Source organism: Nicotiana tabacum, chromosome 16 (assembly GCF_000715075.1).
Source record: "Nicotiana tabacum cultivar K326 chromosome 16, ASM71507v2, whole genome shotgun sequence".
Classification (NCBI taxonomy): Eukaryota; Viridiplantae; Streptophyta; class Magnoliopsida; order Solanales; family Solanaceae; genus Nicotiana; species Nicotiana tabacum.
This window is the reverse complement of record NC_134095.1, coordinates 20,458,344-20,475,421: the sequence shown is the minus strand read 5'-3', so window position 1 is coordinate 20,475,421 and position 17,078 is coordinate 20,458,344. Positions and strand designations below refer to the sequence as shown.

The 17,078-nt window shown below is 31.6% G+C and overlaps 1 protein-coding gene across 1 annotated transcript; it reads left to right on the top strand.

Moving 5' to 3' along the window:
* The first annotated feature begins 8,930 nt into the window (after positions 1 to 8,930).
* LOC107760313 (GPN-loop GTPase QQT1) lies at positions 8,931 to 16,698 on the top strand. The gene is made up of 11 exons (XM_075232628.1): positions 8,931 to 9,019; positions 9,131 to 9,269; positions 10,685 to 10,729; positions 13,141 to 13,220; positions 13,411 to 13,485; positions 14,387 to 14,490; positions 14,592 to 14,748; positions 14,883 to 14,970; positions 15,577 to 15,649; positions 15,748 to 15,879; positions 16,343 to 16,698. Exons 2-11 carry the CDS (start codon positions 9,178 to 9,180, stop codon positions 16,394 to 16,396), a joined length of 900 nt encoding a protein of 299 aa, XP_075088729.1. The 5' UTR covers positions 8,931 to 9,019; positions 9,131 to 9,177; the 3' UTR covers positions 16,397 to 16,698.
* The last annotated feature ends 380 nt before the right edge of the window (positions 16,699 to 17,078 follow it).

Here is a 17,078-nt window from a genome sequence, read left to right as displayed (position 1 = left end):
TATGATGCCACAAATAGCGCAACATGAAGTAGGAATATGCTTATGCAAATGGCTAAAGTAAAAAAACCCTTAGACTCTTAGAGTTTTATCACAACTACTAAAGCTTCCATCTAGATTGAAAGCATTTGATTTTCGGGAAAGTAATCGATGGAATTGGGTGCTTCTTTGTTGAACATGTGATAACTGGTGTTAGTGATCTTTCTCAAAACATATATTTTTAACAAACCATTATAAAACCCGGTTAAAAGCTGAGTTTCCTTAATGTAACTTTGGTATTAATTTGAGTTCTATATATTTTAATACTCAACTTTCTTAATTATAGAAAAAAAGTAAAAAGCTCCTGTAACCAATTATTTAATTTGTTATAAATTGCATCTTGGATTGTGACTTTTGGAATTTGTAATCCCTATTTGCTTATTGTGTTATAAATTGTATCTTTTCTTCCTTTTTTTACTCACTCAGCATCACCTCTGCATCACACTTCAGTTTTATTTTTGTTGATGAAGAAATAAGTTCTCCTCTATTATTAATTTTTGGGTATTTTTTACTCTCCTCTCCGATTTTCATTTTCTTCTGCTTGAGTTTTCTTTACTGAGTTCTTTGTGCGTATGAAAAATATTCGAGTACTAAATAGAAATTTACAGTTGATAGTAGCGGAATCAAAAGTTATGTGTGAGGAAAAAGAAAATTGGTCCTACAAGGCCAATATGCCAGCAACAAATTTATTGCCTTAGCATCAACCTCTAACGCTCTATCAATGTGGCTGACTTTATATTTCAAGTTTTTTATTTTGTTAACCCAGAGGTAGTTCTCACTTTGTGATTACTTGGCTTATAGTTATTTTGAATTTTTCACTTCTTTAATTTTTAACATTTTGCTTATGGGTTGTGATATTTTTTTTATTTTCATCTCTTTTTTTTAAGCCAATAGATGCACTCAAAAATAGATCTAAGACTAACAAATATGCGGTTTATTCTAATTACCCCTTTCTCTGTATTTCTTTTCTCTCTTTTTTTTTTCAATTAAAATTTTGATCTTTATGCTTATTAGCATGTTAGTTTTACTTTTTAGATATTCATATTGTCAATGTCATTGCCTAATTGAGAAACAAACATTTATAACTAAGTGTAGAATCTAATGTTAATGTCTTTATTTTACATGTACAAAAAGTTTTTTTCTTTTATATTTTTCTTCTTTAAATATACAAATTTATACTTGTATATTGTCTCTGCTTTTTCCTTTTTTCTTTTAATTGTTACATTAAGATATTTTTTGGTGAAAAGTACTAATTATATGCCAATGATATGAATAATCATTAATAAATTTCCTCACAAAATGTACGAGTACCGGTAAATACATAAACAAACGCAATAATGTGCTTATGTGTTTTGTTGTGTCATATGAATGATTAGAAAGTTAAATACTTTCTTACCTATAATTTTGTTGATTTACAAGATCGGTTCTTTTGTCTAAAGGCACAATTATCTTACCATTGGTTTTAATGGTTGTGGATATTTGTTAGTTTTTACTTTGATAATTTTTCGCAAAAGAAAAAGATGAATATTTCTATCATGCACGAGAAATAAATAAATGAATATAGGAATAGTATATGTGAGAGAATAAGACAGTGTAAGAAAATGATTCATTTTTTTAGTGCAATTTTAGAAAACTTAAAAAGATGTTACTATGTGTTAATGAAATAGGATAAGGATGCACGAAAAATTGTTATAAATCAGTAGATGGTTAAAAATACATATGATGGACCACAAGGTAGTGTAATATCTCTCTTAAAAGAAATAATTTATGTTTCTTTTTTCTCCCTCTTTCAAGGCACCTCTAGCATTAATACGAAAAGAAAAAAATTTCTTTCGATGGAAACAACTATGCATTTTATGAATCATTTAATCGAGTGGTATTGTATTTCATTTCTATCAGTTGAATTGAATAGTTTCAAATCATTTCTATCAGAATCAATTACAAAAAATTAAAGAGTGCATCAATTAATAATATTTTCGTGAAAAGAAAAAAGAAATAGTGCAATAATTACTACTCACTAACACCTATATGAGCATATAAGTCAATCGTCTTTGACATGATGAATGCCATTTTTCTATTTAAGGGTTTAATGAAATTAATATTAGTTATTTCTCTTTTATAGTCTAAAGAAAGCTTAGTGGTGAATGGGTTACTATTGATATATTTTCAAGTCCAAATGTATGGCTTATCAGACAATAATTATCTCTTTAGGATAATAAAATTATCTTTGAAATTAATGATATGGAATGTTTTGGAGCTAATTAAAAAAATATTTATAAAGAAATATATACACATGAAAAATTAATCTACTCTATCCCGGGTAAATTTACAATAAGATCGTATTTACAATTTAATTTTTTTTTATAACCGCACAAAGCACGAACAAATTGACTAGTTATTTAATAACTTTCAAGCACACCTAAAAAATAATTTTGATTTGTCCCTTTCCTCTTATTAGTCTATACTAGTATTAGTACCCACGCGATGCTCGGATAATTAAAAAGAACGATCTACACCGTAAAGTTTAATATGCTAATGATAATACCATCTTTACAACCAAACATTAAAAATATTTTAAGACTCCAGTAAAACTTTCATTTCATCTCCTAATAAATGTTCCATAAAAAATAATGATACTATACAATTTGTTTGATATGAATGTTCCACGAAAAATAATGATGCTATACTATTTGCTTGATATGAAACATGTGCTTAAGGGAACATTTTTGTAGCAAATGCTCATGATATATTGCAGTGCATTTTCCAAAAGTTGCCCTCTGTATCGAGGGAATGATGAAGGAACATGAATTATGTCAAACATTAGCTTATTCAGAATCAAAATATATGGGGCAATGCATATGCAAAAAATGACTTCCTGCTAAGGCTCTCTCTTTATTATTATCGGGCATTTGTGGTAATTGAAACTTTTACTCTTTCTTCCATTCCACATGCTTTGTCTATTAGCCTAACACTGTCTAAAGCCAAAGTTGAGGCAGACAAGGGACATGTCAACTGCGGAGAGCTGATAAATTCAGCTATTCAAACCATAGATAAGCCTAGTGGAAGGGTTGATTATGCTGAGGTGAGAACTTAAACAATAATAATATATTTCATATGGATATAAACAATAAAATACCAGCTGGGAAGTCAATCTGTTCCCAATATCAAAAATTGATGATATCCCTATAATTGCAGAGTTATCAACACTGATCCCAAAATCCCTTGGAATGAAATTCTGACTTGGCAACTCGACATCAAAAAGTCTGGTAGCATGCACTAATCTGTTCCCAATATCAAAAATCGCGGAAAACCTTGAAATGGCACTGTTATCCACAGTTATACCAAAATCCCTCGGAATGAAACTTTGACTAATCAACTCTACATCAAAAAGCTTGGAACTTTGTGGATTAGGCCACAAAAACGACGGAGGATTAATATGCGACTAAATCAAACATGTGACTCCTTGAGCAAGCTTATCACTCTTTGTAGTGATAAACCTCTGGTGAACTGCCACATAACATAGTTATACCAAATTAAAATATTAACTAAAAAAATGATACATAAGACCAAATGATCAGAAGACTAACAATACACAATAATTAAATGATAAATCATTTAATAACGTATTAAATTAAATTATGAAAAAGTTCTTTGTACACCACATTTCTAGCTTCATTTGTTATTTGTCCATCATCATCATCATAAACTAAAATCTTTAACCATTTTTCTACTTGTCACCCGTGAAGAGCAACATACAACTGTCCATGTATAAATACTGATTTCTTCAAAAATAACCCAACACGAGACAATGACTGGCCTTGACTTTTATTAATTGTCATGGCAAAAGACACCACAATTGGAAATTGTCGTCGCTGAAATTTAAAAGGTATTCTCGCATCAGATGGAGTCAACGTCATTCTTGGAATAAACACTTTTTCTTCAATGGATGAGAATACTCATAAGCAGCACCAGAAGTCTAAACCAATGTTAGTATTAGACGTGCTAAGAAATATAAAACAATGGAAATAAAATAACATACCTCTACTACACCTTCTTTCAAGGTATCAGCAGACTTTTCAATGAGTTTTGTTACCTCACAATTCCAAAGCAACAAAAAAATAGAGTCAGTTCCATCAATTACTCGAATCTGAAGCCTGTATTTGATAACTTCTTTAAGTTAAAAATATTTTTTAACTTAAATTTATGTTCTAATAATCTTTAATTAAGCATAGATTACAGTCAAACCTTTTCAGAGCAGACTGATCAACACGTTCACATTTCTTGCAGTAAAATTTATTTCCAGTTTTATTAACTTTCTTCGAATATTTTTTGCACCCTACATGTGACCATCCCCTTTCAAGTTCTAAATTTACTACAGTAGCAACAATCCAGATTTGCCCTTCCTGTAAAAGAAATCCAATATATTATATAAGATGACAAATCTATATTTGTTAGTTATGGTTTGTCTAAAGAATATTTTACTTACCCGCATGAATCAATTAATTCTCCAAACTTCCACATTTTCCAACAGCCAGTTCTTCAGAAACAGAATAACTATGTTGAGAAGTTGTTTGACTAATCCTCTCAAAGTTAACTTCACGCCTACTTCCTAATCTTTATTTATCCAAATTTGTATTAGTTCTAAACATGCTAAAAAAAATTATGTAATACATATATAATTAATATTATATATAGAAAACCTGGATATAAATTCAACAACTTGTGGAAGATCAGGATTAATCCAAAGCTTCGAGGAATGAGTATTACACACAGAATATTTGCCTACATATAAATTAACTTTAATTAAAAACACACACACACAAATAGAAGTCAAATATAAATATTATGATATGAGTACCTTGAAATTTGTGAGCTTTTATGAGCTGCATAACTACTATGACACGTTGATTGGGTGATCCATCCAAGTGGAGCAAGATTTCATCTACAAATTCTCCCCAAAATGTTACTGAAATATTGTTCCTCTTATATGTCAAGTACACAAATTAATAATGAGAAAATAATAGTAATTGAATCTATAAATAATTCAATTCATGGTTGCAAGCGTACTCATGATCCTCAAGCTCCAAGTTCATAAAGGTACTTGTTTTACCACCTTGATTATATGATTCTGTGTTACCATGATCAATAACTTCTCCTATGACATCTGCCATATTTAAATAAATAGTTATAAATAAGGTGATAAAACATTCAACAAAAAATAGCGAAAGGTAAAACAATTACTGAAAAGTTCATTCTCATCAACCTCAAGTTGATTTGTGAGATGCTCATAAGGCTTAAAGTTGAAGATATTCAAACTAAATTGTGGATCACGAATTTCATCCACACTCGTCTTATGAGCAAATGTTAGTTTCAATTTATGCTTGTTGGTCTTAATTTTCAGATTGTTTGTCCAACCACAAAGTTTTTCATAACGTACAATCCCATTTCATGTATTTTTGTTTTGAAAATACGCATAACAGCTCTTCCAATAGTTGCATGAATTCGATCTCCCTAAAATAAAAAATGTGGAAAGAAATTTAAGTTAGTAAGGCGCATAAGTTAAAGAAAATACATCACAACTCAAAAAAAAAATAACATGTAAAAAAGTATGCACCTTTTCATCTTGAATAATTAATTCAACTGAATTAGAATTTTCTAGTTTCTCACAGTCTGGAATGTGCCATAATCTAACAACACGAACCTTCAAATTCCAACTCATTTTGGACATCGATATTTCGCTGATATAGTTATAGTGCCATACTTTGCAAAAGTTTGTGTGGAAGCTAAACCCTAGGCACTGTAGAGAAGCCAATCCTAAAGAAAAGTTGCTTAAATAAAGATTTCTAAGGAAAGACTATCATAGTAAATAAATCTTTAAGTATATGAAATCCTAATATTTAAAGACGGCATGTGTAAATCAATTTGTACGTGTGAGTTCTGAAGAAATGATACGAATATTTCTTTTTTTTCCATTACAAATCTTTCATTTTTTAGCTTTTGACATTTTTTAATTTTCAACGTCTTTTTTTTGTGGTTAACCACCAAACCTTAATTTTTCTTGTCTTTTTTCTTTGTCCTCTTGTTCGTTTTTAATACTATTTTCTTTTAATATAATATCAATGTAAGATACAAAATATTTATTTAATTATTTCTTTCCTAAAAAAGAATACTTACCATAACTGAATTATACACAAAATTTAATTAAAGATACATATAATAATGTATATTATTCGCAAATAAGGTCAGATACAAAGCTTGTACTAAATATAGAATTATTATTTCAACTTAAAAATAATGTGTAAGATACAAAACAAAATTTTAATTGATTCTTCTCAAAAAAAAGATACCTACCATAACTGAAATATACACAAATTTAATTAAAGATACCTATAGTTATAGTATATTTGTTTGCTTGATGAAAGTTGCATCCCTCTTTGTGTATGTCCAACAGATTCTCAAAAAGAGAACATTTTTAGTTTAAATGTTAAAATAATTGGCTTTGATTAATTAAAGAATGAAATTCAATTTACGGAAAATTTTGGACTACTACTTTCATTAAATATTTTTCCATTTATGACCCAAATTTTTTGTGTTGTCTTAAAATTGCCAAGTGACTTTATTTTAACTTGCCACTTAACTTAACCATACGACAAACTACTCTCTTTTTAATATAATATAAATAGATAGATATTTTAGAATCATATACCAGGACTAGAGCTGCAGCTACTTGCCTATCTCTTAAATCTTAATACCCGCTTGTTCGTCAAACGACGAAGCTAACATGATTCAATGTAATCTTCTGTTTGGTTATGGTATGAGCAAGAAGGTTAATCCATCTATTTTGGGTTGACTATCGCCACAACTTTTTAATTTGTGCTAGTCTTATGGTACGCGCGTTGCGCGTGTAACCTATATAAATAAGTATAAAATTTTTAAAAATTTATATAAATATTTTTTTTGAATTAAAATAAATGTGTAAATTTATTTTAACAAAAGATATTGATTTTGTATAGCTATTTCAATAAGGAATATCAATTTATACATTTCAATGTCTATGTTTTTTTGACCAAAAAAAAAGATGTCTATGCTTTATTTTTTCTGTTTTAATTACTACCTTAAATTACTTATGACTAAATGATTCTAATTTATTTTCATTAATTTCAATATATAAATTTATCTTATCTATGTTTTACTTTTCGAGTATTGTAATTGGATTTGTAATTTAATATGTGTATAAATTTTCAATATGTATTCAACTTAGTCAAATAATAATTAACTCAAAGTACATTAAAGTACTTATTACTTTAAATTAAAATACTACTATTATTTTCAAAACGTAAGCATATCATATTAAACTTATTTATATATATTTTCATACTCGACCTAATATGTTGTAAGTTTGGTTTACATATTATTAATAATCTTTAATTTTTGAAGAATTAAAATTAGATCTAAAATTTTATTAGTAGATTTCTAACACGTTTATATACATTTTGTCTAATAATCATAAGAAAAAGTTATAATTACTTTACACAATTTATTTAAGGAAAGGATTTATAAGTAAATTTTTATTTGGTTTTAAATTCCTAAAATTTAGGAGTTTCTGACCAACATTTAGTTGATTTTAAAGTATTAAATATTAGTAGAATAATTAAATTATAATTATAATCAATATAACATCTATTTTTAAAGGGTAAAAAAGGCGAATGACATTTCGCTAAGAGGCTTCGTGCTAGGATACGCGCGATGCGTGTACCTTTTATTGATGCGTACAAAATTATAAAAAAAACATATGCCCCTAAAAATAAGATTTTTAAAAATATAAGCTCTTGAATATGATAAATATTGAGCCTACTTAGTCGAAAAAAGTAACGGATAGCCTATCTAAGCATGACAACAACCAAGATAATCTTGAAAGTTTGATGTTATTATGTATCTCGTTCTTTTACATTAATTTCGTATCAAAGTAGTCGTCTAGGTACCATGTATTCTAAGACAAGTTATCTACAAAGAGAAGAAAAATTAGCGATAGATAAATTATGTAGTTAAATAATAAAATTCATTGCTAATCCTACTTAGTGACATAATCAGTTATATATTATAAAAAATCCTATTAGCTATAAGATGAATTTAGTAGTAACTAATTCATGTTTTATAAAGTTAAATTATGTAATAAACTTTCTTAGTAATAATATTGGTTTCTTTTTTACCAAAAAATAAAAGTCCTTTTCCATTTATTTATTTTAACATATGCAATGAGGTAATTTAGGTATTTCTGTAAATTAAATTATGATAATTAATTTTTTATCACAAATTAAAGATTACTATATTTTTCAACAATAATTATTATTTCAAAACCTAATGCCGTAGTAAATTTTAACGAATTTAACAACCAAGCTTCTAAGAAAATACTTATGATTTAATTTTTCAAAAAACAAATAAATCATATGAAAGAAAAATAAAGGTAAAATTGGTCTTAATGATTAAACAAGGACAAAGAACAAAAATATCACACAAAAACGTGAAGTTTTCTTGTTAGAAACAAACAAAAAAATTTCCTCCTACTTTTTTGTATTCTTTTATGTTTTAATATATTGTATCTTTATTAGGAGAAGATATCAAACACTTAATTATATTAGATTTTTTTTATTTAGAACTCCTAAATATAAGGAAAGTTTTTTTATTTTACAATTGTCCAATGTAAAATATGTTTTTAAAGGGTAAAAAAGGCGAACGACATTTCGTTAGGGGCCTTCGTGCTTTTAATATAATATGGATATAATTTAAAATGTTTGCTAATTTAATAAAAGATATTATAATATCAAACAGTATTTAAATATATCAATATATATACACAACTGCAGTAAAGAAATTCCATAAATATTATTATACCGCTGAAAATAAAATAAAAGAGGAGCATAAATCCCAAGAATTCCCATTTCGATTCTAATTAGGGTGGCCGCGCCTATTTCCCCTTCTTCTCGTAAATTACTGTTTTCTTAAAACCCACCTCTGGCAGCTGGGGTTTTAGTAGTTGTATTTTCCATCGAAGAACAGAGGCAAAACTTAATACCTTTTTCTCTTTGCTTCTCAGAACTACACAGCGGAGGAACTTGAGGGGAAAATCTAAAACTAAGAAGAATGGTGTTTGGTCAAGTAGTGATTGGCCCCCCTGGTTCCGGCAAAACCACTTATTGCAATGGCATGTCTCAATTCCTCCAACTTATTGGACGGTAATTGGGTTTTCTATTTACTGCTTTTGACTTCTGGTTCGATGGGATTTGTGGATTTTGATGAGCGTGCCATAAAAAATTTTCAAGCTTTTTGCTGAAATTACTGAAGCATAATGCTAAATTTACTCTTTTGAGTATCTGTTCGTCTTTTTTATTCTGAGCTTAAATGATGGAGCTATCACTTGACCGAACATTTAAGATCCTTACCCTAGAGCACACTTGCTATTGAGATTTTGAAAGAGAGATGGGAGAATTGGGTTAGAACTGATAACACAAGCTGAGCAATTTTCTTATGAATGGAGTTTATTATGGAGGACGTGACCCTGGATAGGGGTGTGTAGAGGTCTAAGATTAGCGTAGGAGGTTAGGGAGTAGTTGAGTGTATTCCTTTGCCATACCCATGGCAGTAGTATTAGCCTTGTATTTGTGTTCGTGGAGTTATATTTCTACCTGTTATTTTGCTCACTTCAGTTATTCTACTATATCACTGGTGACTGTTGTTACTGCTTGTTGCTATTGTCCTTGAGCCGAGGGCCTTCGGAAACAACTTCTCTATCTCCATAGGTAGGGGTAAGGTCTGCGTACACACTATCCTCCCCATACCCCACTTGTGGGATTATACTGGGTATGTTGTTGTTGTTGGAGTTTATTACTTCTTGATACCGATCAGTTTTCCTCTAGTGAAACATAATCTCCAGCATTTGGTAAAAGGAGTGCCATGAGTATAGGTTCTTGTTGAGTTAGTTGTTCCTGTAAGCTTGTAGCAACTTTTATGTACTGACTAGCTTACTCCCATGCAGTCCTCATATGTGAAGAAAGAAAGAGAGCTCTGTGGAACTTCTGTAATTCTTGATTATAAAGAACGGATTTTTATGGGTCTTTGGTTTCTTCTATTGTATGCAAGAACAATTTTGAATTTGAGTGCCAATGTACTCCACTAATTCATGATTTTAAGATGTAAAAGAATAGGTTATTTAATTATAATTTGAATTCCCCTTGTTTTCTTTTATCTTGTTCTCGTTACTGCTTGTTGCTGCTACTCTATTCTCATTTTTCCTCGTGCCGAGGGTCTACTGGAAGTAGCCTCTCTACATGCGCCCACTTGTGAGACTATACTGGGTGGTTGTTGTTGTCATTGTTGTTGTAATTATTATTTGACTTTTTGGTGTGGTTAGAAACTTCCATGTCAGTGTAAAGAGAGGAGTAAAAGATAAATTACTTGATATTGGAACAAAAAGGTTCGAAATAGAGTGGAATGGATATATTGGTTTCATTTAGTTGGCCCCAAGTTGTTTGGATGGAGATGGTTGACTGATTAATACATTGGTAATTGCCAGCGATTGGCGGCAGACATTTTGAATTAATTGTAATCTGATCACTCACATTGATATCCTTCTTGATTGTTTGGATTGCAGGAAAGTTGCTGTTATCAATTTGGATCCGGCTAATGATTCTTTACCGTATCCACTTAAGTTGAGTTTCTTTGACAATGTATGGATTACATATTTTGATGTCTAATTCAGGAAGATTGTTGGGTTTATACAGTGAAACCATATAAAAAGAAACAAACACTGAACCATTGTAAAGAGATTTCCTCGAAGGCTTTGCTTTGGGTAATAGTTCCTTTGTTGCATCCAGGAGAAGCCAAGATATCTGAGAAAAATGTCTAGGATTTTGTCATTTCAGTTATATGTTAGCATCTTTAGTACATTTTTGAGCAGTTCTTTTAGGAGCTTGAGTCTTGGATTTATATTAAGGTTGAGGAGATCTAGGCGTTCCTTTATATATCTTTCCTTATCAACAAAATTATCCCCAAAGGAGCTTAGTGATGTGAAATGCGATGTCTATGTAGTCAGTTTTACTTTGTTGCTCCCAACCACAGACATACACAGTGTCACTAAAAGGCGAGTGGTCTTCTGTCATTGTTTATAATGTGACGTCATCTATGAGGTGATTAAATTTTTTTTTTTTGGTTATCTTGTAAGGTTGTTCTTTATACGTCATCTATGAGGTGATTGATTTTTTTTTTTTTGGTTATCTTGTAAGGTTGTTCTTTATTATCGTTATCTTTTCTTGAATACTGAGATTTTTAATCATTAATTTCCTCCTTGATTGAAAATATTGCTAGTTACCATGAACTTTATCTGAAGAAATATCTACATAATCTCTTTTTCCTTCTGTCTTGGTTCTTTCCTTTTTATTTTTTTTTAATTTTTTTTATTTCCTTTGTAACTAAGTACTCAGCGCAATTTAGGACTTCTTTAACAACTTACAAATGAATTGGAATGTAGTAGAGTAATTCTTTTAGTGTGTCTAAATCGTTTTACTAATATGCATCTTACAGAAGTTTACGTTAAGTTCTGAAAAAATCCATCCAACTATCTACACATAATAGCTGCTTTATTTATACCAAGATTATAATTTGAACAATAGAGCTTTTGCACCCAAGAGTGTAGCTTAGTGGTCGATAAAGTTGGAACGAAAATCATGGGAGACAAGTATCTGAATACCAACAGAGGCTAAAAAGTTAGATTTTTTTCCTCATCTGCTATGTATTGTTGGCAGAGTTAACCAGTATCTGGTGAAAATTGAAATAGTCAACGTGCGTGCATGTTGGCTAGTGCACCATCTGAAAAAGGGAGCTCTTGATTTCCATTTCGGCTTCTCAACTCCTTACATTCTTATGTTCATTTCTATCCTTATCTCTAGTTACCTTAGGAAATTATACTTGGGGGCTTTAGACCAAAACCTTGAGAGATGGCCAATAGCTAGACTCAGATCCAACTACAAGAAAGTAATGCACGGCGTTTGTCAACCATTGGGTTACTTCCACTTTCTTCTATGTGTCTTTATACAGTGGCACTAGGCAGCAGCAAAGTTACATTTAATCTTCATATGTGTTGAGATCCTTCAAACGCACTTTAAACGCACAGAATAATGGATATGGGTACTTTGTTCAGATCCTTCAAACGCACTTTAAAATGTTGCTAACTCCAACATACCCATACTGGACACATACCACAAGCCTAAGTCTATCTAATATAGGATATAGTCGTAGTTCATCGTCATTGTAAGATTGAATTCTGAACTCCTGAAAATTTTTCTGTCATTCATTGTTTGATATTCAGCAGAAGGTATTATTCTGCAAACAGCAAAAGGACATTCAGCACCAGTTTTGGTGCATGCCTTAATTCAATCGCTGTTGCTCTGCGACTGCGGAGGCGGAAAATGGGCTATGTTCAATAGCTTGCCAATTTGTTAGTTACACATATCACCAATTGGCTTTAGCGTACTCTTCTATAATTGATTTTCTTTTGTCTGTACTCTGCTGGGAGTAGATTCTTGGTGTAATAGTGGTATGTTGGGTGAAATCTTAATGTTGTGGACTAAATGGAATAAAGAGGGCTACTGTGGAATATCGTTGGATCAGAAAAAGGAACAAAATGCAGATTTAAGGGTGAACAGTAATGAAGTTGGATGATAGAGGAACTGAGAATCAGAAGCAGCGTCAAGAAAGAATGGAGGATTGCATTGGGTTTTGCTACTGTTTCTCTGTCTGCATATTTTTTTCCTTTTATCTGATTAAGCTAGGGTACTTTTTCTACTAAAATAAAGCAAAAGTACCTCTCTTGCTAGACAAGGTGTTTTCCTATACGTCAGTCTGGATAAATGCTACTCCATATGATTGAGCAACAATTACTAGTGAAAACACTAATATTTGTTTCATTGTATGTTCCAGTACATCCAATAGAGAATGAGCTAAGAGATGGCAGCCAGATGAAGTCAATAGTCCGGACTTCAATTGTGTTATGCATTGTTAATTAAGTAGGAAAACGGTGTATATGGTTACGTTTTTCCTTAACTGATAAAGATATGAATGTGCTGTGAATATTGAGGATCTAATTAAGCTGAGTGATGTAATGGCTGAACATTCTCTTGGTCCCAATGGAGGTAAGTCCGCGTTTTCCCACTTCTATCCAGATTAGTATGCAGTCTGTTATTTAACAGTTACCAGTTATTGAAGCTACCGTCATATCACTCGCTGCTGGTACAATACGTTGCTGCAGATTCGTGGGCTACCTCCATTACCTACTTTTGGTGCAAAAGTTATTGTTAACTAATCTTTTCTATTATTTTGCAGGCCTTGTATATTGCATGGACTATCTCGAGAAGAATATTGACTGGTTAGAGTCTAAGTTAAAACCTCTCCTTAAAGGTTGTTACAATTCAATCTGAAGTTTAGTAAACTTTGGCTGAGATCAATGTATACTTATCTTCGATCTATGCTTGGTAGGTTAGTAAAATTAGATCACTCTATACTTATCTTTACTCATTACATTGTCCCAATGAAGATGAAAAGGAACTGGCTTGGCGTTCCTTCCATCATGGAAGTGTTTATACCACTTTAATGTTGTCTGGTATATCAGGGGAAGTTCACAATTTGTTGTTAAGGGTCTCAAAGTTTCATTTCTATGTGGGAAGTGCCAGTCGTTTTGCATCGATGCAATATTTTCTCAGCTAATCTGTCCATTTTCCTCTCTGCCATTTTTTACATCCTTCTTACCATGTTATACACTTATACTTGAACCAACCTCCAATTTGCGAGAAAAAGAAAAAGAAAAATTTCAGTCACAACCAACATAGATAGTGTAAATACTGATAAATAAAATTATATAGATAGTGTAATTGTTGTTACTGCCTTTCCATTCTGGCAGTGACTTGGAGCTGCCTTTGATAGTTCATGTACATTTTACATCCTGGATTTCAGAGATTTGATGATTTTATGTATTCACTGGTAATGGTTTCTGTCAATCTAAACTTGTTTCAACGTGTCGAATGTGATGGAGCTATAACACACTTAGTCAGGCGTGGGCTAAAAAGCACTACTAAATATGCTTATTTACAACAATATTTTACTTGCTTGAGTTTGCTAACTATCTTTTGACGAGTTAGAGAAAAAGTGTTGAGGATGGGCATTTTCAGAAAAGTTGTTTGAGCACCTTGAGTTCCTGAGATTCAGCACATTCATGGAAATTCCTTGCGCAGTTTACACATTCTGAGAATGTGGAGACTGCAGTATTCCCAGCTTGTTCTGACTTTTTTTGTTGTTGCTGCAGAGCACTATCTTCTGTTTGATTTCCCGGGTCAGGTGGAACTATTTTTCCTTAATGAGAATGCGAAGAAAATGATAATGAAACTTATAAAGAAGTTAGATCTTAGGGTTAGTCTCTTTTTTTAGAGTTATCTCATCTTTTTCATTCTTCACTATTATGCTTCTTGTTAAAACTAAATTGCTCATTTTTTGGTGTTTATTTAATGCAGTTGACCGCAGTCCATTTAGTTGATGCCCATCTTTGCAGTGATCCAGGGAAATATGTGAGTGCATTGCTCCTCTCATTATCAACTATGTTACACTTGGAGCTTCCGCATGTCAACGTTCTGTCTAAGATTGATCTTATTGAAAGCTATGGAAAGCTAGGTTAGTTTGTCATATTCTTCTGGAGAATATCTTTTTGGAATTTGGAATTTTCTGTTGGAGATTAGAGTTATAGGTATGAAACACCTTTGTGGCTACTATGAAGTGCTTATTCTGTATTTCTCTTGTTCTTGCAGCTTTTAACCTGGACTTCTACACAGATGTCCAAGATTTATCGTATTTGCAGTATGAGCTCGGTCAGGATCCTCGCTCTGCTAAGTATAGGTGTTTGAACCTTTCTTTAAGAACACCCGTCAAATGATAGCTGATCTGTTTTCAACTCTACTTAATTCTTGCAGGCACCACATAACACATTGTGGTTACTTTGTAGTTTCTGACTGTTCTAATGAAACTAGGACAGAGATTTTAGGAAATAATTTTGCTGGAGTCCGGTTTTGTATATATTTCTACCAGCTTGAGGAGTAAATAATTTCTGCACTTGATGCTATACTACTACAATTTTGAAGAGAGCGTTTCATGGTTTTATATATGTTATGTGCCAGTTTAATGTGTTGGACCTCTACCTTTGGCAGAATTAAGGTAAGGTAATGGAGGGAGGAAAAAGGAAAGCAGAACGCTGTTTTCTTTCTCGTGTTCTTTTTTATGTGCTTAGTTGTATCTACATCACCTTATTTTAGTAGCCCTCCTTTCACTAATCTTTTATAATAGGAAGGCGGTCATTATCATAGTGCTTTACATGATCGAAATAACCATAAAGGATCTTTTCATCTAAACATTGTGTTTTTCGATCTAATACTTAGAAAGTGCAGAAGCTTAAGGATCTTTTTATCTAAACGTTGTATTTTTTGGTTTGATACTTAAATAATGCAGAAAGCTTACAAAGGAGCTTTGTGAGGTGATAGAAGATTTTGGAATCGTCAACTTCACGACTTTGGATATTCAGGTATGATGTGATTGAGAGTGTCAACTTCCACGCCAAGATATCATCTGTACTCTTTATTAATATAGTTATTAGTTTCTTAAGCTTATTTACAATTTCAGGATAAAGAGAGTGTTGGAAATCTAGTTAAACTGATTGACAAGACCAATGGATACGTATTTGCTGGAATAGATGCAAGCGCTGTTGAATTCAGCAAAATTGCAGTTGGTCCTGTTGATTGGGACTACTACAGATATCCTTTTTCACATGGTTTAACATATAAATGGATGTCATTCCTTGAGGTCAAAATTTAGGCAGGCATAATAATGTGGTTGATTGTATTGCCCTCTTCACTTATTTCTTTTGTTTTGACCTTTCTGATGTGAGTTCAACTTGGTGATTTTGTGCATACTAGATCGTTCATTTGACCCGACCAGGAAGTTTAGATTTTTATTCATTTATTCATTATTCTGCAGATTCCCAAAACCGAATGTTTATAACTTATCGGATCACTTTATTGCTTGTACTTTCCTATTTTGGCCTGCCACTTTTAGCTCTATTCTGCTGGTGCTCATATCTTCGGAAATCATAAAAAATACGATATTCTTAAGAATAAATATTAAATGCGAAGGATGTGTAATCGATTTTTTGTAGAACAAGATCTGATTTTCCAATGGCTGGTTCCGATGTTTGTTGACCTTGACATGCCAATTAACAGTTGCAGCAGTGCAGGAGAAATACATGAAGGATGACGAAGACACTGATAACTAGGAGTAGTGAAACAAAATATTGCTTCACTGGGAAATGATGGGCACAATGTGGATTTCCTGACCTTTCTGGATACTGCAAACTAGGAGTGCGGCGCTCATTTTTGTGCGCTCTCATCCGTGTTTAGTCATTACTAAAGTTTCTTTGCAGTAATGAAATGCACCTAGTCATTTTTATGAAACTTTTGTGTACAACTGAATATATGGATAGGTTCCTCTGTATTTGTTGTACGCAGGGTTTTAGCAATCCTCTGATTTCAACATGCATTTTCCGTCATTCTAATACTAGCAAATGTTGCTCATCAATGTGTAACTTTGCTTAATCTTTCAGATGTGCTCAGGAGTCGAATGCTGTTATTATCATAACGAAACAAAAAGGTAGAACCTATATATTATCACAAAGAAACAAAAGGATACAAAAACTTTTACCAATCGTTTAGTTGCTTATCTTACTTTATTTAATATTGACAAGTACTAGTCATGACCATACAAGAAGATAATGATTTTTTTTTTAATCATTAGGAAGGTCAATTAATGAAAACTTTAAATATATTGTAGCTTTCTGAGGCAAATGATGGTTTTGTTTTGGTTAAAAGAGGTCATCTTCGGAGAACTAAAATTTAATTATAATTTGTGATATTGAAGTAAGAACCTAAAATCTGGAAAAAAAAAGCTTTTATGCATTT